The 21,770-nt window shown below is 42.1% G+C and overlaps 1 protein-coding gene across 30 annotated transcripts in view; it reads right to left on the bottom strand.

Annotated features, from left to right (window-relative positions):
* Positions 1-337: 337 nt before the first annotated feature.
* FOXP1 (forkhead box P1) overlaps positions 338-21,770 on the bottom strand; it is a 627,940-nt gene continuing 606,507 nt past the window's right edge. For 25 of the 30 annotated variants that reach the window (XM_059879649.1, XM_059879647.1, XM_059879650.1 and 22 more), the window contains 7 exons: positions 21,427-21,628; positions 21,243-21,322; positions 20,542-20,643; positions 16,878-16,999; positions 15,095-15,164; positions 10,468-10,634; positions 338-5,068 (listed from right to left, as the gene is read on the bottom strand). In XM_059879649.1, coding sequence (XP_059735632.1) covers positions 4,924-5,068; positions 10,468-10,634; positions 15,095-15,164; positions 16,878-16,999; positions 20,542-20,643; positions 21,243-21,322; positions 21,427-21,628 — 888 coding nt within the window. In that variant the 3' untranslated portion in view covers positions 338-4,923. The other 5 variants (XM_024982689.2, XM_005222658.5, XM_024982695.2 and 2 more) reach the window with 3 other exon arrangements.

Below are 21,770 nucleotides of genomic sequence, written 5' to 3'. Positions count from 1 at the left end.
CATGAAATTGCTTTCCTCTGAAATTTTAGTTTGCTCTTAATGCTAGTTATTCAATATTTTGTTTTTTCTATATAAAATATGATGGGAAAAAAATCAGTGTGCTTCCTGGAGAGAAAAGGTAACCTCCCCTTTTCTGTGTTTTTCCCCCTAATTCTCTAAGTGGAGACTTTCACTTTGAAATCCTGAGGGATGAGAGCTTCAGCCCTCTGTGATGATGAAAGCTTTTAGTTAAGATTGATTTTAATTCTGAGTTGGAAGCAGCTGGTGCTAAACCGAAGGCATATGCCGAACATACACTCTCAGGAGGTCAGAAGGGGAAAGAAACTTAGGCGGTGGCGACTTTTACTACCAGTGTGAACAACCAGTATTTTTATTGCATTTGAAAATGCGATCATGTCAGTAATTAGTACTGACTACACAACATTTTTTTTTATTGTCTGTATCCACAGACACGGAATGATGGAATTACAGTTGATGTCAAGGAATGAGTTCCTTTTATGCCTTATCAAAACAGAACAAAAAGAAAAAAAATTCTTGTTACTGGCAGCACATCTCCACGGAGCACCATGCTCACAGTCCGGGCTGTACCATCTCCACGCAGGCTTCTGTGTAGCGCACGTCGTGAGAACTACACGGGGCCCACATAGATGCCTTTGGAATTGTTAAGTCTCATTCTCGGGAGAGAAAAGCCAAACCGACTCTCAGAAACATCTGGAATATCCAGAGGGTCTACCACTAAGCAAAAGGTCCCCCAAAGATTCAGAATCCTGACAAACATGTTCTTCTTTGTACCCTTGGAAACGGAGATCAAGCTGGAATGTGGAAAGGAGAGGAAATCTTTAACTTTTTTTCCCCCATGATAAAATTGCTAATGACGGACATCGCATTTTGGGTGAAGAATCCAAGGTGTCTTTACCAGGTCTGATGGAACGCTGGGAATCAGGTCGGAGCCATCTAAAGGTGGCGGGGCTGGCGGTCACTCTTCCCATCCATAAGCCTTGGTATTTCCTTTCACTGCTGGTACACTGCAGGCAGCGCTAACTTGTCTCACAAGGACAGACTAGGGACAATAGGGTGGATCCTCATTCCTGACGGTGCATCTGTCTGATGCGAGGGACTGTTCTCCCTAAAGGTACGCTTTTCTTTGGAAAAAAAAAAGTAACAAAATTGTCTGTACATCTTGGCACCTTGTAAAGTTTTCTCTTTTTTTTTTTTTTATACAAAAAGTTCAATAGTTTTGACACTCTCATGATTAATCACTACTTCACTGATAAACTTTGAAAGTGTGACCCTGGAATTTCATCATGCAAAGTATTTACTGCAGCAGGAGAAAACACTTTTTAAAACAACATTTTTTTTTTCTCTTTTCAAATGTATGAACTCATTTACGATAGCCAGGAGGGCAATGGTAGGATAAACACAAGGGATAGGAATGTATCAAAAAACAGATTAACACACACCCGTTCGCACACACACCAAAAAAACCTGTACAAGATGCTCTGATCAATGAGAACAGGGAAAAAAAAAAAAAAAATCTGTCAACTATGTTACAATTTAAAAGCCAAAAAAAAAAAGTTTGGGAGTTTTTCCCTCCCACATGTCAGGAAATGTCATCCGATATTCTTAAAGCAAGAATAACTAAATAAAATACATGTGCAGCATATTCTGCAATTCCATTACATACAGTAGTTTTTTTCCAAAGCTTTTTTTTTTCCTTAAGTATTGTTAATATAAAGCAGTTGCACAAAAAGCAAAGGTGTTTTGACAAACAGGTGTATGCATTTATTCCTTTTTAGGAACAATATCTAAAAAAAGAACCACCCTCCGCCCTCCCCCAAAAAAGACAAAGAGTCACACAGACACATCGGGGAATATGTACAACATAATAAACCCCATCCTAAAGAAGCAACTGGGATTACCCCCAAGGGATACAGAATCAGAATTGGAAAAATCAGAGTGAAGTTTGCTTGCTGTAAAGCCTGAGATTCTTTTTTTTTTTTTTTCAGTTGGTTCTTCTGCAAGGCTGTGATACCTGCAAAGATATGTAAAATCTAATTTTTTTTTCTTTTGCTACAGTCTTTAGACTAAGCATGCAAGACATACGACTAAGTGCAACTGAGTGAAATGTATTTTTTTTTTTTTAATTTTAATCATTCCCTAAAGGTTTGAACTGAGGTATGCGTACTAACAGTTTCTCATGCTGTTAACTTTACTCATGTCTAGCTACACATGCTGAGAATGAACTAATCTACCAGATTTTTATCCTCTTTTGAATACCAAACTAACCAGCAACCACTCCGTTCAGAAGCTCAGGGCCCCCTTCCCATGACCCTGTCTGGCTACTGCCTGCACATCATGACGCTGCCTGGAAAAGTTGGGGAAAAAAAAAATGTAAGTCTCGAGTGACCACAGACTGCCCTTTATAGAGAAAGCAGTGTGAAGCTTCAAAAGTAACTGCCAAAGAAGTTTTTCTACCAAGCTTGTGAGTGGACAGGAATGTTACTTTTTTTTTTTTTTTTAATGAAAAATGCTGAGGCAAGCCTAATCTGAAAGAAAGGAAGGACAAAAAGAAAACCTTTTAAAAAATAAAACAAAAACCTGGAGGATATATATGACAAGAGAAACTAAAATGAACGCAGTGATCATAGCACAGTCTTTAAACAAAAGTGGCATACAATCTTTCTTTGAAAAGAAATGTCTTCTAGAAATACTATTACACGGTCTAGTTCAATTGTGGAAGCTTTTTTGTTCTCTCTGAATTTTACCTTCATTTTACCATAACTGTCTCCTGGACTGGACACCCCCTAAGTTTCATATGCCATACACTGTTTTTGTTTTTCCTTGGAGATGGTACACCCTTAATACTGTATCCTATTTCTCCCTTCAGTAGCCCCGTAATTTCTCTTTACAGGAATGAGTTTTGGTCTCTGTAGGAAAAAAACAAACAACAAAAAATGATTAAAAAAAAAAAAAAGTAACTACTTTGGTTCCATTACCTACTTGGTCTCCTAAATGTCCTCTATGATGAAGGAGCAGTTGTCTCAAGTTAGCAATAGCCTATATCTCATCAATTGCCTCTAAATTATTTTGCCTCCTTTGATCAACAAGAAGAGGATATTTGGCTTCATCAGATAAAGCATAAAAACAGAGAACATAATTTAACTTTGTGGAATATCTTTGGTAATTTTAGGGGAAAAAAGGTACAAAGCATATAAATTAAGCTCTCCAAACGGCTCTCGAACTAAAACAAGAGCTACAGTCCTAGATAAATAAATGTCAGGAAAGGGGGTGCAAGTAAGCGTTCAGGGTTCCAAGGACTGAGGCTGAACTGACCCATGAGCGTCACGTCCTGCACGTCCTGTTTGTCTCCCCCAGAGCCCAAGGCTGGGCTGAGCTCCCATCTACCTGACGCCTCGCGCTGCTGGCTTCCAAGACAGGACTGGTGGGGTGATGCCGGCTCACAGACGGCATTGCTGCACCAGGTCCGCACAGTGGAAATTAACTCCTCAGCTTCTGCTGAGCCCAGTCCTCATTAACTCACAGAACAAGTTCAAATTGAAATCTGATTTGCATTCAAACAGATGAATGCCACCAAGCAGGTCTGAATGGACGTTTCCATTGGGGGCCACCGGTACTTGCAGCAGAGTTGTTCAGGGAAGCCAGCTTCGGGGCCATTTTGCAAACAAAGCAACTCACGCTGGTTTTAACAACTGCGAGAGCTTGAGGTCCATCTCAACCCGGTCATCCCAGGGAAGCCTTCTACAGCCACGCGGTCAGTGCTTTTTTTTTTTTTTTTTTGGTTTTGGGGGAAGAGGGGCTGCTGCCTATGTCTCCTTGTGCTGGTAAATGCTGTGGCATTTATTAAGAATGATGGTAGATACGATATTTAAAATAAAAAAAAGAGGAAAATCTGAAACAACCCCCTTCCCACATTCCAATACTGCTTTGTGAAATGAATCTGCATGGTTCCTAGGGTGTCTCTATTTTTTTTTTTTTTTTTTCTGTCATTCATTCTCTTTCTGGCAGGAACTTCACATCTGGGTGAGAGGACCTTCACATGTAGAGTGCAGCATTTGGGACCTTTTTGCAAAAGACCAAAACGGAATGTTTTCTGACTTTTGAGAAAACAGTGGTGATGTCTGAAGGGAAATGGAATGAGTGACAGAAAACTACGAACGAGAAATGACATTCAGCTTTGTATAATAAAAACACCTATTAACATTCATCACAAGGTACAGAAAACTTGAAGCCTCCAAGAGGCCGCGGGCCCAAATGGAGGCCTGAGGTCAGAACTTAAAATGGTATAGGAGAAGCCAAAAAAAAAAAAAAAAAGGCAATACATTAAAAAGTTTGGGATAATTATTTTTAAACCCTCCCCCCAATACACACACAAAGGCCTTCCCCATCCCAACTGGAAGCAAAAAAAAAAAATGGAGTAAAGGCAGTGATAATCAACATGCAGTACTGTGCAAATAGGTCGTCCATTGCAATCCTTGGATTCTGGGCAGAGGCTTGGTCTGCAGCTCAGGCGCACATGCTCAGTTGGGTGTCCTCGTTGTGCAACGTCGGCAGGACTGCAGTTCAAAGTCTGCTGCTAAAAGTGAATCAGTTTAGCGAATTTACAACACTGATGTTGACTGTTAAGAGAGGAAAATCCCCAGTACCAAACAAGTCCATCCAATGCACAGAGTACAAATTCCTTTTTTCAACAAAAAGTAGAAAAATCAAAAATACTCCCAAATGGGATTCTTGATGGCACTAAGAGTTAACACATTGCAAAGTTGTCAAAATGTAGTGAAAAATCCTCCAGACTGTACAACCAATGGAGAACGATTTCACTGCCAACTTTTGACATGTTTTGTTTTGTGTGTGTGTTTTTTTCCCCCCAATCTTCACACTCTTGGGGTTGGCCTGCCCAGATGTTCACTCCATGTCCTCATTGACAGGTTCATCTTCGTAATCTCTGTCGTGGTCAAAATCTGGACTATGGTTGGCTGTTGTCACTAAGGAGAGTGGCCCTTCAGCTTCCTCGGGGTCCAGAGGCTCTTCTTTGACGTGTACAGGATGCCTGGAAAAGCAAGAGAAGGTTCACTGAGGGGACTTCCCAACTCAAGGTAAGTTGGGTGTTCTGGGTAGCACAGAAGCCACAGTCTAGGGCTGTGACGTTCTATACAGCAGCCACTAACCACGTGTGACTACCAAAATTGAGACAGTTTAAAACTGTGCTTCTCAGTTGCACTGGCTACATTTTATGTGCTCCAGGGCCACCGCGTAGGCTACTGACTACCATACTGGATTGCACGGAGGGAGGTTCCCACCATCCCGGAAGGGTCTCTGGATGGAAGCACCCGTGGGTGTGTCCTCCCATGGGGTTTCTTACAGTGTGATGTGCATGCGCATTAACATGGGCTCTGGTTAAAATGCAGCCTGAGACTTTCCATCTCTGACCAGCTCTGCACTGATGCTGCTAGACCAAGGACACACTTTGGGTCAGCTAACAGGCCCCGGAGTGGCCTCCTGCATGGAGGAAAACAAACCTTGAAACAATCCCATGAACCAAGAACCGGTAATGCAAGGGTAGTTTGTGGGGACCAAAAACTGGAGGCTGGGCTAATCGCAGCTCTCTGTGTGTTCTGCTTTGCTAGTTAACATGCAGAACCTGTGAAAGAGCTCTCCGGAGACCGACCCCAAGCGAGGGTCTATCATTAATCAACTTCAAGCAAACACAGCAGAGAGACACCATGATACATGCTGGAAACTCCAAATTAATGCATATTTTTACAAACTGTCAATAAGGCAAGAAAAGCCCTGCCAGGAAACACAAACGGAGAGGAAAAGGTGCGCTCAACACAACAATATGATAAGAAAGCGGAGCCCCGGTCAGAATAATAACGCTGTCAGCTGTAAACAAGACTAAACAAGAGGCCCCGGCTGGTAGCGGCCACCGGGACGCGCTGGGCTCTGATGAGATCTGCCAACGCGCTCATTACAGCCCAGCGCACAGTTCACCCGAAGGGGCCGGCGAGGGACCACACGAAACCTCTCCGATAACAACTGAGAAATGTTGTTCGTAAATCATATTTACAACTGATCCTTTTGCAAATACAAATTACTTTCGGTTGTGGGGCTTTTGATATGTAAAAGAGCCATTCAAGTTATAAAACCCGATCCCCATTCAAGTTTTAAAAGAAAAAAAAAAAAAGATCCCACTGCAGGGACCGGCTACCAAGGGTGGATTTTTTCATTCGACTTTATCAAGGATTAGTAATAAGAGGTGGAGCTGGGGACTGCTGCCTCCCTAAATAATTGATGTTGTATGCAAACCCTGAAGGCCACTTGAACCTTGAAAAACCAACAGAGGAGTGCTCCGGACTGCCCTTGCCACGGGGACCTCCTGGACTCTTAATTAGCGAAGCCTGGAGAGTAGTGTTTGGAGGTGGATGTCGGGATAAATAGCTTTTAAAAAACAGAGCCTGTGTTCTTACAAACTATGTGCAAAATGAAATATGCCCAGGTTGTATTAGAGTATGTTTCACTAGTTTGGCTCCGACTATTCTTAGTTTGTTAATGGTCCTATTTATTTGTTTTTAGCGTCAAGATCCGGACCAGATGCATAATTTGCAGAGTCCAGTGTGAAATGAAAATGCATTTGAAAAATTCATTGAGACTTTCCAGATGGAAACAGCTGAGCGTTAAAACTTTCAAGCGTGGGATCTTTGTGAGACTGTGTTCATCGCATGCCTGGGAAGTCAGCCCCCGTAGGCCCCTCCCCTGTATTCTTTCGGGAAGAATTGGGTGTGTGGATTTTTATTCCTTTTTTAAAAAAAAATCACCTATAAACCCTAGTTAAGGGAGGATATTTTGTTTTGTCTATCCTCTCCCATTTGGGGTCATGTTTTCACATATTGCAAACATAGCAGGAATGTTATTTTGCTACCTTTAGTTTTAATTTTTTTGACTGTATGAGCACTGTGCTGACTGACATGTTACCCCTTAACACTGGGCATTTGGGACTGTCTTTTTCTCGCCTCTGTACCTTTCAACCCTGCTGTGCTCTTTGTTGTAATACAGTGACCACTTCTATCCATACTTGATTTACCGGCTTAGGATAAATGTCTGAGAATGAAATTGTTGGAGCAGAGGCTAAAACATCTTATGGTTCTTGTGATTTATTGCAATGTTAATTTCCAGAGAAGCTCTATCAATTTAGACTCAACCTCATCAGCCCCAAGTGTTGCTTTTCAAATACGGTGTGTTGCTGAGCAGGTACAAGGAAAGTTCCAGTTACCTTCAGCTGTATTTCTCGGGTGACTGACAATGGTGAACGTCACTTTATGTTTGGGCTTCATATTAGCACTGTTGAACTGTTACTTCACCCCCTCCTGTCCTCTGGTAGCATGGTTCTAGTAACAGTTTGGACAAGAGTGTTTTAGGGTTGTGTGTTGCCTGAACTGTGAGTCAGCTGTGTTTCCCATTTTCATTTTTCTTCACACTACCAGATATATTCATCTTTTTAGGTTTATAAAGCTGAATCTGATGACAGAAATGATACAAGGCTATGGGTGGGAGAGGGGGGAGACCCTAGAACAACTGGAGAGTCTTAATGAAGTTCTTGCTTTATAATTTGAGACTTTGACAAATGTTAGGCTAGGCAAAAGAAAAAATCAGGTATGTATCACTTCCCCCAACCCCAACAAGGTAGGTTCGCATGGGAGAGTATTTGGTTCCCCCTGCAATCTGCAGGCAAACTTCAGTGAGATTATTTTCCATCCCAAAGACACAGGTGACGACCCTGTGCACCCTGATTCAAACCCAGCACCTACTATCGAGTGGAGCCCCAGCAAAGGTGAACTGATCAGATCTACGGTGTGACAAGCTGCCAATACAACCAGGTGAGATGGTAATAAGGCTTCTTGGAACTCCAGGGAAATGAGATCCAACTCACGACATTCCGTGAAACCAGCAGACCCCCCTGCTGAGTGGGGCCACTGCAGGAACATGGGCAAGCAGGGCTTTAGAGAATGGGAAAGGATGGCTTTCCATGCAAGATCCATTTCAGGTAAGCTGCAGCCTCCTTCAGACCCTGTGCTTCATAGTCACCCCCCTGCATCCTGGGAAACAGAGCCGCGCGTGGCGCCTTCCACGCTCACTGGTCACCTCCTCCCTTCTCTCTGACTTCTGCTTCCGAAAGGGCTTCCAGGGAATAACTGTGCAAACCCCACATTTTCCTTCTTAGATCTAACTGCTTTCTTTAGCCACTGTGGGAACAGCAGAGTTTTGAAAGCGAGCTGACTGCTGTCTAAAGGCACTATGTTCAGAGGGTGTGGAGACAGCATGGAGTACGTGCTTTGTACGACAGCTCCTTTAGCTCCTCGCAGGATGAACGGATAATACTCCAAAGCCATACTTCTGGGTTACTTGGTAGTGTTCCGAGAGAGAAAAAAATGCAGTGGTATTTGAGTGTCACGGGGAAGGTAAGAAGGAATTCTATGTCAACACTAGATAGCAGGTGGGCCGTTACCAACAGGGTCCTTTAAGCCTTGCTGTGAAGTTTACAATCTGAGTTATTCCAATAGAATAGAAAGCTTAGGAGACAATCTGCGTCATAGCAGGTAATGCATGTTAGATAAGAATTCAAACTCCATCATTATAGAATTTGCTTAATGGAATTGTGAGATGAAAAAGGGTAACCATCTCCAGCACCAAGAGTAGGCATAGGAAATGGGCTGATGACATATAATTCTTTTTAGCAAAATAATTTATTGTACTGTATACCTGTGAGATCTGAGCAACAAACAGTATGCTTTTTGACATCTTTATACAGGTTTAAAAAAAAAAAAAAACCGTCAGTAAAATCTTCACTTTGTTAAAAATTAAACTGACAGCTATAAAACAAGACTTCTGTTATACTGGGGTTAACTCAAAGTTTCCATAAATTAACTTTATAGTAACTATCTTATACAGCAAAATTAGCATCACTCAAAACTGCTGTGTGAGTTTTTATCCAAATATCTTTCCTTTATTTTTTTTAGTCATTTTTTTTCTTTTACTGTAAACACAGGAACGAAACCTTGGAGTTCTGTGGATACTAGGAAAAACTCTCTTCCACTCAGCAGCTTCAGACGCTTTTGCTCCACAGTAAGTACTTCCTGAAGTAGCATACATAACAATTTATATTTGCTCTGAACTTCCTTAATATCTTAGTAAATACTCCTGTCATGACAATGATTTAAAGATGAATGCGGGTGTGATAATAAAGTCAGAAACACCAGGTTGCTGGAGGAAGCATGATATACGGCAGTGGCAGCGTGAGAGATACACACGTTCTTAAAATGTTGTGGAGTAAATGCTAAGGGACTGTTGTTATGAATTTACAAAGACTATTTTCATCTTTAAAGATCCTTTTCAAAGCACTTTGGGCATGAAATTCAAATGCTAAATAATCAAATTTCAGATTCCTCCAAAGCCACCAATTACCCACACTGGCAGGCAGCATTTTGCCTTTGTTGTTAGATGCCAATTCATTCTGTTGCTAATTGCCACAGGTCATATTTTCCATTCTGATCACTCAAATGCTCTTAAACTAAGATGTTGGTCAGTAATTCAGAAGCATTGTGCAGACAAGGGCTCTATTTCTAGGAACTGACAGCATGGTAAACACTGCATTGGTTTACTCCTTTAAAGCGGGCGTTGGTTTTACAGACACTCGCTAAAAGGGAGAAGCTGTCATTCTAGAGCATCCCTGGTGAGTCCTACGTGGGAAAATGGGGTTTCTTTTTGAAACTCTTCTTGCGAGAGAGGGAGTGGTGTCACCCTGCCTGCCTCCCATCGCCCACCCCCAGGGGCATCACACACACGCAGGACAGACAGCCCTCAGCCAGCACTCTGCACGGTCCTGGGCGTGCTCATTATACTGCCGTCTGCTGCTATAATGCCCCTATTAATTTTCCTTTTGATATTTTAAGAGCAATCTATAAATCATGCCGTCTTTCCTTCGTGCCATCATTAATGCTTGGTAATAGCGCTTCAGCGTGGCGTGCGCGGCTCACCATTATCCCACAACCAAGTAAACAAGCATCCTTTCCCGCCCTGCTGGGTTCAGCACGCCGGCACGTCGGACAGACAGTGAACTGTGTCACAGGATGCATACCGCTTCTAGGAGGAAAAGGTAAGGTGGCTGAAATAATGGCCTGGGCTGACGGAGCAAGGGCAAAAAGCACTCCCCTTTGTGGCTCTGGGCATTTGTGGGGCTGCAGGAAGCCTACTGCTTTTATGGGTCGGATATAATAAGTAAGTGGTCCTTTTAGCTGCGAACCGAGTTGAACAATTCTGGAAGCACCCACTTCTCCCTGGGTTCTAGGAAGTCGGAAATGACAGAAAAGGTGTTGACAGCAGTCAGAGCAAGGCTCGTGTGACAGAAAACCAGGGGATCTGATGGCAGAGGTGCTGCAGGTGGGCAGTACTCACACAGCTTGCAGAGGGGATCTGCCCGGACTGCTGTCGCTCTCGTTGCTGTTGGTGTGCTCCATCGCCCCGTTCAGCTCTTCCCGGATCGCGCTGGCCAGGTTGCCCAGAGTGGGGTTCCCCATGGAAGCGGTAGTGTATAGAGGTATACTGTTCTCAGCCATCGAAGCCTGCCATCAACCCAAAGAAAATGCATGAAGACACAGGGTGTACAGACAGGGAGGCTATCAATTACAGGTGGATTCGATGGTCTTCAGTTTACAGTCATTCTGGTATAGTTGGCAAAGACAAGTTTCTAACAGGTCTAGAAGGGCTGTGATTTAAGAGTCAAGCTGATGATGACACGTGTCCCAAGCTGGGTTCCAAAGAGCTATAGCTGGAGGGACCGAGGCGCCTGTGGAGTGGAGGCACAAGCTTTAGACAAGGCTATCTCATAACGAGTTTTCTGTCTGAAGCCTTTTTTCAAGAGGAACTGAATATTTCCAGATCACAGGGAAATGTAATGGAATTTTCATTTCTTTATCCACTTCGATGACTCCACTATTGGATATTAAAGATTTGATCAGATTATTCTGGCTGCAGAGCCCAAACTTATGAGAACTTCCATAAACATTTATGTCTCAGATCCTATAGAAAAGGAAGAGATTGTAGAATTGGAATCAATTTTTATCTCCCCTCCCCATCATTTCTGTTTTAATGATTTTTGAATCTTTTTAGTGTAGTCTGAGATAACTGGTTGAAGGTAACTCTATGCAATCTTTCAGGTTCCAGCCAATCATCTGGAATTTGAAGACCAAAGAAAAAAGAAATCTCTGGCAAAAGGAAGCTGTAAATTGTATTTCTTTGGGGGTACGTAAGTACATCCATATCGAAGGTGACAAAGTCACTCTAAGTTGAGTGTCAGCTAAAAAAGTGTGGAAATGGAGAGAAAAAGAAAGATATCCTAAACCCTATGGTTGGATGTACTGTTCATTTCCTGTCTTACTGCACTGGAATAAAACGACCACCCAGTCTGAGAGGCAGACACCAGTCAGACCTCTCACTGGGCTAAAGTGTCCATACTGCTTCATTTGGGTCATGATTCTGACCTAGTAACTTTGCATTTTATTAAAGAGGACAGACTTTCAAAACCTGGCAGCTGTAATTAGACCAAGATTTATCAAACTCGTTCCCTTGCAGACTACACTCGGCCTGGTTTTCCATCCTAATGAGGTAAAAGTACAATCACAGGACAATCTGGTGCAGTGACTCCAACTGGCCAGTGATACAAGAGTCCAAACGATTCTAGAAACCCTGGCTCTAGAGACCAAGTAAAACCCGAAAGTGGAGAGAGAACAGGTGAGGAGCTGGGCTGCAGGGAATCTGCATGTTAGACAATCACAGTCTCACTTGCTGTACAAGGTCCAAAGCCAGAAACGCCTTCGAGATCCAGGGACGGATGACCTGCCCACACCTAACACAGCATTGGCTAGGGATGACTTCGAAGCCAGGCCCACTGCAAGCCCACGGCTTTTCCTTCCCTCCACTTCTGAATTTATGTAACTGCCTTCTTCTAAAAAGTGGGGGAAAAAAAATCCCATTTTCATTTCCAAATGTGGTGAACTCATCTTGACGAACAGCACATCTGAACATTCCTCACTCTCCTACAGTTTGTCAAATAATTTGCATCAAGTACTTTTTTCAACAGATCTCTTGTAATTGCAATAAAACATTTTGTCTTTTTTTGGCAGAGTGAAAAGTCAGACCCGTTGCCTGATCCGCCCCGCACCAAACTGCAGCCGGACACACATACTGGCTGCCTTTACTTTAGACGACACAGTGGCCCTGTTTCTCCCTGACACGGAAGTTCTGCTGGGACCATTAGTGAATCTCTTTCACTTTTACAGTCAGAAGGTGGCAAGAGTGGGGCCAAGCTCTAGCTTGCTGTTTTTTTCTTGCAGCTTCTCCAGTCAAAGATGGAGAAGTTCATACAACACTGAAGTGCTCCAAAGAACGTATGCTTTGGGATGAGCTGGCCATCCTACGGACAGGGCAACCTTTTCAGGATGATTCATTCTCTGTGGCTCTCAGTGTGTTCTGGGTCAAGGGCATTTCCGATGGGAACTGGATCATAAAACACGGGCTGACACTGGTGAAAGGCATCCAAAGGTAAGCACTTACTTACACCGATCCCTTGATTCTCAGACAAAAAAAGACATAAATGAAGAAAACCAGTGTGCGCCTCTTTTAAAAAAATGACAACGTGGGCTGCAGTGAGAAACCCGGTCGCTCCTACACAAGACAGCTTCTTGGACATTCTCTGCGTGAGTGACCAGAGCCACCTACCCGAGCTTAGAAAACTTTCCACCAACGGCTCAGGTCTAACCTAGTGGCTCTTTTTGTACTTGATGTCCCTTGTGGAGCAAGGGGTTACAGATTTTATAAAGGACTGGTCCAATGCAGAGTACGAGGTTTCACATCACACTGGCCCCTCTACCCCCCCAAACCGAAGATGCTTAAGTCCTGTCCCTCCTGGAGCCTTAACTGCTCTGAGATCCCAGCGGGGAGAGGCAGTCTATAAATATGAAGCTTTACGGTTACCCTTAGTTACTTCACTTTTTCAGAGCATAATGCAATCTGTCCCGAGTCCAATGTTTTATTTCTGTAGTGGATTCTGCTGTCCTATTTTATATATTGTATATCACGCGTTATGTTGCTCTAGTAATCTTTTGAAGATGTTGTTCCACTATTATTTTTACTTGCCTTGAAAAAATGGAAGTGGGCAGGAAGGGAAGGCCTGCTGGTAGACTCTTTATTTAAGGTGCACGGTGGCAAGTTGTCTGAGGGGACTGTCTACTGACCAAGGACCCAAACTCCTGGAGGAGAGGGAGAAGATCCATTCCTCAAATCATGACTTGAGACCCAGGTATTCAGCTCACCTCAGGATAGATACAAAGGATTCTTGGGAAAATGGTGGGCGAGTTTGGGGCTATCACTGAAAGAAAGAAAGGGTGCAGGGCCAAAGGTAAATGTTGTAGAAGTAAAGCGTGAGCAGTTCTGTAAAGAGAAAGCACCCTAGTGGAAATTAGTCACAAAGTTAAGAGGATCCAGAGGCTGGAGGATCACTGCTGCTGGTGGGCTGTGTTGTTTTTTTTTTTGCCTGGCAGCCTCATGAATGTCAAATGTGCTTGTAATCTGAATACCATTCCAGATAGAGCAGCCTTTAAATTCACACTTCATAAGACTCCAGGGAAAATAAGCTACTAATGAATGGTATTTACAGTGGCGGCATCTAAGCGTGCCTTCATTTGCTTTTCTAAAGTTACTGTGTAAACTACAAGTAATTAAAAGAAACACAGAAAGTGGTTCCTCCTATTAAATTTGGTTTGGGCTGTGTGTGTGTATGTGTGTGTGTGTATATATATATATATAAATATATATATATAAATATAATTACTGAAAAGCTAAGCTGAGTGAATTTGCCTCTGAACTCAAAGTGTGTTAAGGCTGTGGATGCTCCATCCTCAGAAGCCCGAAGCCTTCGCTGCGTAAACTGGGAAAACGGTTCTCTAGAACGCCGGGCAGGTGCTCAGTGAGAACGGGAAGATTGTTCTATCGCCTCTTCAGCCAACTTTGTTCCTCTTAATGCCGAGTGTGTCCATTGTGTTTTCATCACTATCATCCCCTTAAGGAGCCTTTTTAAGACATCTGCTTCTCTGTGCCCTTCCCTCGGGAAATTTTAATTTTGGCCCATTGAATGGGCACAAGACTTCGTCACATCTGTGTCAAGAACACAGGCTTCGAAGGTCCCCAGGACCCTGTCCACCTATGAACTCGGGAGGACGGCCCTGCCCAGGTAAGTTCAGTACAGTGTACTCCAGTCCTCTCTCGATTTGGCCGTGACTTGATTGTTTGGTAACTGAGATGTGCAATAATTAGAAGGCTTGACAGATGCCAGGGCTGCCCTGGTACTCACATCGGGGAGGTTACCTCCCTCCTGCTCAAACCCCGTGTCTTCACCCCCCACCACTGGTAACACCGGTTACGTAAGGACGGCTTGGTTTGTCAGTAGGAGACAAACATCCTGCAAGCTTATTATGTAACCTTGAGCAATCTGCTGGAAACCTAGAGTCTAACTCTATCGCTTGAACAAAAACAGTTTACTTTTACCAAGCGAACCAGACCCAGCCTCCTCCCTCCGCAATGAAAAGATGCTAAAATAGACTTTAAAAGAAGGAGAAGAAATAAAAAAGCTCTGCTTTCTCTTTAAACCCGTGAACAATAGAAGGTCATGTGATACAGTAGCCTATCATCCAGCACATTAATAGCTGTGCTAGAGTAATTACACTTGTGGTATTTTTGCCTCAAGTGAAATTCTGAAATAAGAGGATGGAAATTATGATACTGCTGATAAATATTAATAAGTGAACTTTTAATTTTTTTGCCACAATATTCAAAATGCTAAGCATCCTGCTAATGCTGAAGCAGCCCGATGTGTTTGCCTCCAGGGAGTACGATGCTTTGTGCACTTAAGAAAAAAGTTTAACGGAATTAAAATTTAATATCTAATTAGAGCGAGGCTAATATATTTTGAAATGAGTGGGGGAGACATGTCCCTCCGCCACAGAGTCGGGGCGGCCGCTCGTCTTACCTGTAAAGCTGCATTGAGAGGTGTACAGTAGGCGTGGCTGGTCTGCATGTTTTTAATAAGGGAAGGGTTACTGTGTGAGAGAAAGATAAAAACTCAAAGTTAAACACAATCACCCCCCGAGTTCTTTGCTAAGTCTTAAGCTTTCTGGTATCCTTCCAAATCAGAAATGTCTCCCAGTCCCCAACCCAAAGCAAAGTCGGGTTTCTCCCTTTCACCAGGGGCTGGTCTGTGTGAACACCTCTGAGTTGGACAGACCTTGCTCTTCAAGCAAACTGGGGGTAAAACTGCGGACTATGTAATAATTAGCTTGGGCACTTCCTCCGTGGATGAGCCTTTGTCAACTTGGAGCAGCCGCCCTGACGCCAGCAGGAAGGCTGATGCTCTGGGATGTCAGTGAGCAAGGTCTCCTGGGAGTGGGCGGGAGGAATCCTGGCTCTTAAGCGTCTTCAGGATTTGAGTTCTAGAACAAATGCTAGAGGAATGGCAGGGTAGCTCTGAAGAAGAAGTCTTCAAAGCTCATTTACTGCCAAAAGGAAAGAGAGGGGTACTCCAGGGAGGGTTGGTCAGCCAAGGCTGGTTCGTCTCTCTCGCACAGCCAAGTTTGTGAGCATACAAGAATATGTCCATTTACTGACCAAATGATGACAAGATACTGTTTTAAGAACATCTCTAGATAGGAAGGATAAAAATACTTAAAAAAAAAAAAAAATCACACATGAGGATATGGTCAGAAAGTGGGGGTGGTTTGGGGGAGGAAATTACCTACATTGATCAATGATCCTTAAAGGAAGTAGATGGATTGTTAACCAGTTTCCTTCCTATGCTTGGAGCACTTTTATCATTCATTTTTACTACATTTATACTGTTATACTGTGTGAGCCAATAAAAGAAATTTACCCCAGTAAATACACATTTTAACTCTAAAGAAGAGTTTCCTTTTCACTTGGAGGAATTAGGGGTCACGCAAAAGCACTGAGTTATAGGGGTCCCCGTAAAGCTGCTGAATCAAAAGACAACCCGTATTTGCATTAAAGACGTCAAAAAAGCATTATTCAGGGCGCTGGTGTTCCAAAGGGAAACAAGAGCAATACATGTACAAATCACACGATTTAGTTCCGTTGCAGAAAGCCGTGGCACTGCTACGTGGTGAAATGCAAAACTATTATGGGATGAGTCAACCATGCAAAGCCAAAGCAACAGCAGAAACAAAAAACAAAAGCAAGTAAAGGCTCTTACTGTGCGACAAGCTCGTCAAAGTTTTCATCGGGGCAGTATTTGCGAGGACGGCCTCGTTGAATATGGCGGCCACGTTTAAACTCTTCATCATCAACTGTCCAAAAGGACCCAAACTCATCCTCTACTCTGATAAAGCACTTATGCAGTGAGAGGTTGGTGCGAATGGCACCCTGGGATAGGAGCAGCAGCAAAGGAGATGAAGTGGCAACAAAAGGAGAGAGGCAGGGTTGGGGGCAGAACAGACATCCAATACAGGGAACAGGAAAAAGAAAATAAAATGCAATAAGCATAAGCCAATGGTTTGTGAGGGTTAATATGCATCGCCACCTAAAAGCTACTAGCATGTGATGCAACAGAGACCAGCAAGCAGGGCAGGGGACTGGCGGGCATACAAAACAGGAGGGATGAAATGCTTTTTTGCTTCCCTTCACTGAGACAACGTGAAACCAGGTGTTTGGTCTAACACCGTCTAGCAGCCAAAGCCTCTACGTGACACTGGTTAGCGCGATCCAAGCTAGGCTAAGAAGTTCAAACATGGCGGACGTACCCACTGATCTTTTGTGGCCTTCGTTTTTGGAATTCTACTTCATCCACTGTCCATACTGCCCCTTTAACGTTTTCTACTCGCACAAAACACTTGTGAAGACTAAGATTATGACGCACTGCATTCTGCAGCAAGTATAAAAGAGAGAACATTTTCTATAAGAAAAAGACTCCAAAAACAGCAGTAAATTCAGCCTAACAGCCCACAGTTGTAAACCCATCCCCAAGAGCTGCAGCTCCCACCCCTAGGAGGACCCTCCTGTGCTGAAGGGTGCCTCTTCCAAAAAGAAAAATCAAAATCCAAAGTGATGAGTTAACTGTACTTTGGCATTTTCGCCTAATCTCTGGTAATAGTTAACCAGAAGTATTTTTTAATATGTGTATTAGCCCCCAAACAGGTTTCACAGCCAAAATGTAAAAGTAATGTTAATATGACTTCAAAATCAGGAAACAAGCATAAAACAGTCCCTTTTAAACCCACTCGTCTCTCATACTAAAATATTAGCTCCCAAATATGTTTCACAGCCAAAATAGAAAAGTAATGTTAATATGACTTTAAAATCAGGAAACAAGCTTAAAACTGTCACCTTTAAACTCACTATCTCTCATACAAAAATGGTTTAAGTCATTTTGCTGCTGCTTTTTTATTCTTTGAAGTTTTGGCTTTAACACCTTTGACCCATTTTCTCAGATTTCTTCAGAAGAAATGGACACTGGCTGTTTACCACTGAGAGCACCGCCTCCTGCATCTGACAGGATCAGAGGATGACATGACCCTCACTGGATGAGCATCCATTATCAAGCTATGCCTTACCTTCCCAAATATATAAAAGCTGGCCCTTACTAGGGGTAAGTGCTTTAATTATCAGAGAAAATGCCAAAGGGAACCATGAGTAGAACTCTCAATGGCAATTTGATGGCTTCTATTTACATATAACTTTCTTAGGGTAAAAAGTAAATTCTGGTCACTCCTGAACTGAAACCCTTGACATATGTAACCTACCAAAGGAGGAGCTCAACTGAAGGGTGAAGAGTTTTTAACATCTCACCTTTCCTGAGTTTCAGGAAATTCCACAACCCTTACCAGGTAAAGTACCAAGCACAGCTTCACCTCTTCAGTTCTCCTGGTTGAACTTATTGACACTCAAAACTGGACAGGAGGATGTTTCAAAGAAACCCATGTCATTTACTCCCAACTTTCTTCTTACAGGGAATAAGGGGACAATGGGGGCATAAGAAGACGATACTAATACCACACCTCACATCCCTCCTAAGTCCTTCACTTTATTTCAGCAACACTGCTATCGCTCAAACATTCTGTATTCCTTCCCTTCACCGCTTCCTCTCTCCCTGATCCTTTCCAGGGGCAGATCTTGATCTGTTCTTTGAGAGGTGTTTCCATTTTTGGATAATCACCACTGGTGACTCTGTGAGGAGTCATGCTAAAGAAGGGTGATTTTTCTGGTCTCATTTAGAAGGTAATGAGATAAATTTTATCACATGGCATGATGGAACTGCTCACAGAAAGAAGCCATAGGATAAATACTCAAGGAATTTTTGAGCAATGTCAGCATAATTGGGGTGGGTTCAAGACTTTCAAGTGACTACAAAAGGATACCCCTGAATCAAACAGGTTTGATAGGTTTCTATCAAACAACAATCTCTGGAAAATATTTGGCATTATACTTGGTAGGACATATTTCTCCACATATATATGAGTCTTTAAAAAGCATTTTCTTTTTTATATTGCACAAAGGCAGAGATAACAGTAGACCCTTAGCATTCTTTATCTCCTAGAACAACACTGAAGTGCTTGAAATAAACCCAAGTTTCTTACCAAAAAAAAAAAAAATCCAGAGTACATGTATCCAGAGGACACCAAACTGGGAACAGAAAGCAGCATTTCTCCTCATCCTATCATATCTACTGTTTCACAGTAAGTATCAGATGTACAAAACTGAAAAAGCCATGTCTGAAAAACAGGACTGCTCTAGAACTGTCTAAATTGTACAGCCATATAAATTAAGATGTAAGGTCAAAACTTAAGTTTCTGTTTTTGAAGACTGTACATCCAAGCACAAGCAACTGGAAATAGAGAATTTCCCAGAAAAGGTGAGTGAGCTCTTCTCAGTCATCACTTTTACCTGGAATTTTAACTTTTGTGTAAGATCGCAGCACAAATAGGACATGGAGAGAAAAGTGTATGTATTTATGAATCATTAAATACTTCACCTAGGACTGTTTATATGAATGGCATTTTTGCCGGCACTTTACAGAAATGAAAAAGTTAAATCTCAAGATTTGAGCCTAAATATCACATTCAACACTGGTAATTATTTTAAAATCTGATCATTTGCTATTTGTAAAAGGGAATTAGAAGAAAATGTCTGCTTCATGTTTACACTTCCTAAATTCTGAAAAGCATTCATAGCTGAAGATTATTTTATATTTTCTCTTCCTCGGGGCAGGCTGAGGAAGAGAAAGGAATATTTTGAACCAAGTTCCTTCAGTGCCCATGTGTCTTAATAGAAAAAAGGTACATTGGGGCATTATTCATAACTCTGTAAGTGTGAAGAATTAATTCTACGGTTATATTCCTTTTGTTTTAAAAATGCTAATTTATGACAAATGTAGTACAGGAAATGTATTTTCCATGTTTGATTTCCTCCCATATAAAGTGAATAAGCAGCAAGGAAAACTTCTAGTTCAAGCAAAGCATGTTTTATTTACACCCTATAACAAACCCCTATCATCTTTATAATAAAACCATGTAAAATATTTGCATTTTAAATATTTCTAAATGTCTTAGAATTGGGGGGTTATAAGAATTCTAGATATTAAATATGCAAAAATAATTAACCTCCAATAGTACCTGCCCCTTTTTCTACAGCAAAAATATTATTAAAACAGAAATTATAGTGAGGAAATCCAAAAATTGCTGAAAGGTTAATCTAATACAATGCAATCAATACTAACATAATCTATACACTAACTGTGGAACTTGGATTGAGGACTGTTGTATGATCACAAGCCTTGCTGGGGGCATCCCACTTGGAGCTATGGATGACTTGTCTAGAGCAAATGGTATCAGTCAAGTCATTTATTTCATAATTACTTTTCTTCCCCACAGTTAAATGAATATCTGACAGTCTCTTCACTTAAAAAAAAACACACAACTTTTATACATACATACACATACATATATATACATATATATATATATAGGGTTCTCCTGTAGTAACTTCCATATACTGTGCTGGTGTTTGGGGTGTACAGCCTTCTCCACTTATCTCACATTTACCTCATCATTCTTCCACATTACTAATGGCTAAAGAAAAAAGTTATCTATGCAGTCTCTGCAGAAATAAATACTGATGGTGGCTAAAGACCTCAAGGCGTGAGGTTTGTGTACACAAGACAACCTCCTTCCCATTCCAACCAGAGAGAGGCAGACAACTTTGGTCCATGTGATGCCAAAGTAAGGGAGTCTTCCATCCCAGCATTTTTAACGCCACAGTAATTATTTTCTCAATCCAATATTCCTACAAATTAAGACTCTCTGAATGTATCAAAACAATATTATTGTAACTTACAAGACGTTACCAACAACAAACTCTCCCCTGTAAACGGCAAGATCCAAGACTAAACACACCTGCAACAAAGCTTACCTTCCACGTGGCGGCATTACGTCGGAAGTAAGCAAACATTCGTGTGAACCAGTTATAGATTTCGTTTAGTGTTAGCTGCTTTTCTGGAGATTCGAGAATGGCCTGTGAAGTGAAAGTAACAGAAAAAGATAATTTATGACCAAATCAGCACAACTGTCATTATACAATTTTTGGAAAATAGAAACTAATTGTGATGCTGAGCTAAAGCCTGAGAAAGGTTTCACGAAATGATCTAAGATGAATGGTTCTATTTACCAGTTCAATAGCAAAATTCAAAATGGAATTATCTAATTGTTTTGAGTTTTTATTTCTGTTTCCGTACAGAAATATTAATTTATTAGTCATTCATAAAGCTGAATCAAAGAGAAATGCAAAACATTTCACTAGCTGATTAAAGCTCAGTAATTATTTAGAGCCCAGATTAATTCTAGGGATCAGAGATTACTGTAGCTTGTGATAATTGACTTGCCATCTTTAAACAGGCTCATTTTCACTGTTGTGTGAAATGAATTTCCTAATAATCACATCGTATTGTAATACTTAATCAAAAGCAATTATGTTATATATTGCAGTTTTAAAAAACCTTATAGAAAAGGTTTTAGCATGCTTGCATACTAAACGGTTTTAAATCTACTTCATCAATATATCCCTGTACACATATACCTTCTGATGCAATTTCACAAACTGCATTGTTTACTTACCTGTCTAATTAAAGATGCATATGTAAATGGTGGTCTAACTTCTGCGTTCTTATAAAATTCTTGGTTCTGCGCAATATCTGCTAAATAAGAATCATTGTCCTATTAATTATCACTTTTTACAAACAGGCTGGTCGACAAGCACTGCTGATTACAACTCTATGTGAGGCAAAAATAGAGGATCTACCTGAAGAGATGGGCACGTTGTATTTGTCTGAGTACCGCCTGCGGATGGGGCCCACCGTGTGCATGCTGGTGGTGGTGATGACGGAGGGGCCTTGGGTGGCGGGAGTGATGGGGGCGGTGGGGGTCGTAGGAGTGTGAGGTAAGCTCTGTGGAGAAGCCTCTGACGCAGACTTGGAGAGGGTGACGCTGGACACCAGGTTCAGCTGTGAGGAAAGGGAGAATGCTTAGAAGAGCCACCGAGAGCGCACCGAGGCCCAGCGGGAATGACACGGGGAGGCCTGGCCAGCGCTAGGCCTCTACGTAGACGTTTATCACCAGCTGAAACAGGAGGGACTTCCCATGTAA

Source organism: Bos taurus, chromosome 22, assembly GCF_002263795.3.
Source record: "Bos taurus isolate L1 Dominette 01449 registration number 42190680 breed Hereford chromosome 22, ARS-UCD2.0, whole genome shotgun sequence".
In the NCBI taxonomy this organism is placed as follows: Eukaryota; Metazoa; Chordata; class Mammalia; order Artiodactyla; family Bovidae; genus Bos; species Bos taurus.
This window is presented reverse-complemented; position numbering and strand designations above follow the sequence as displayed.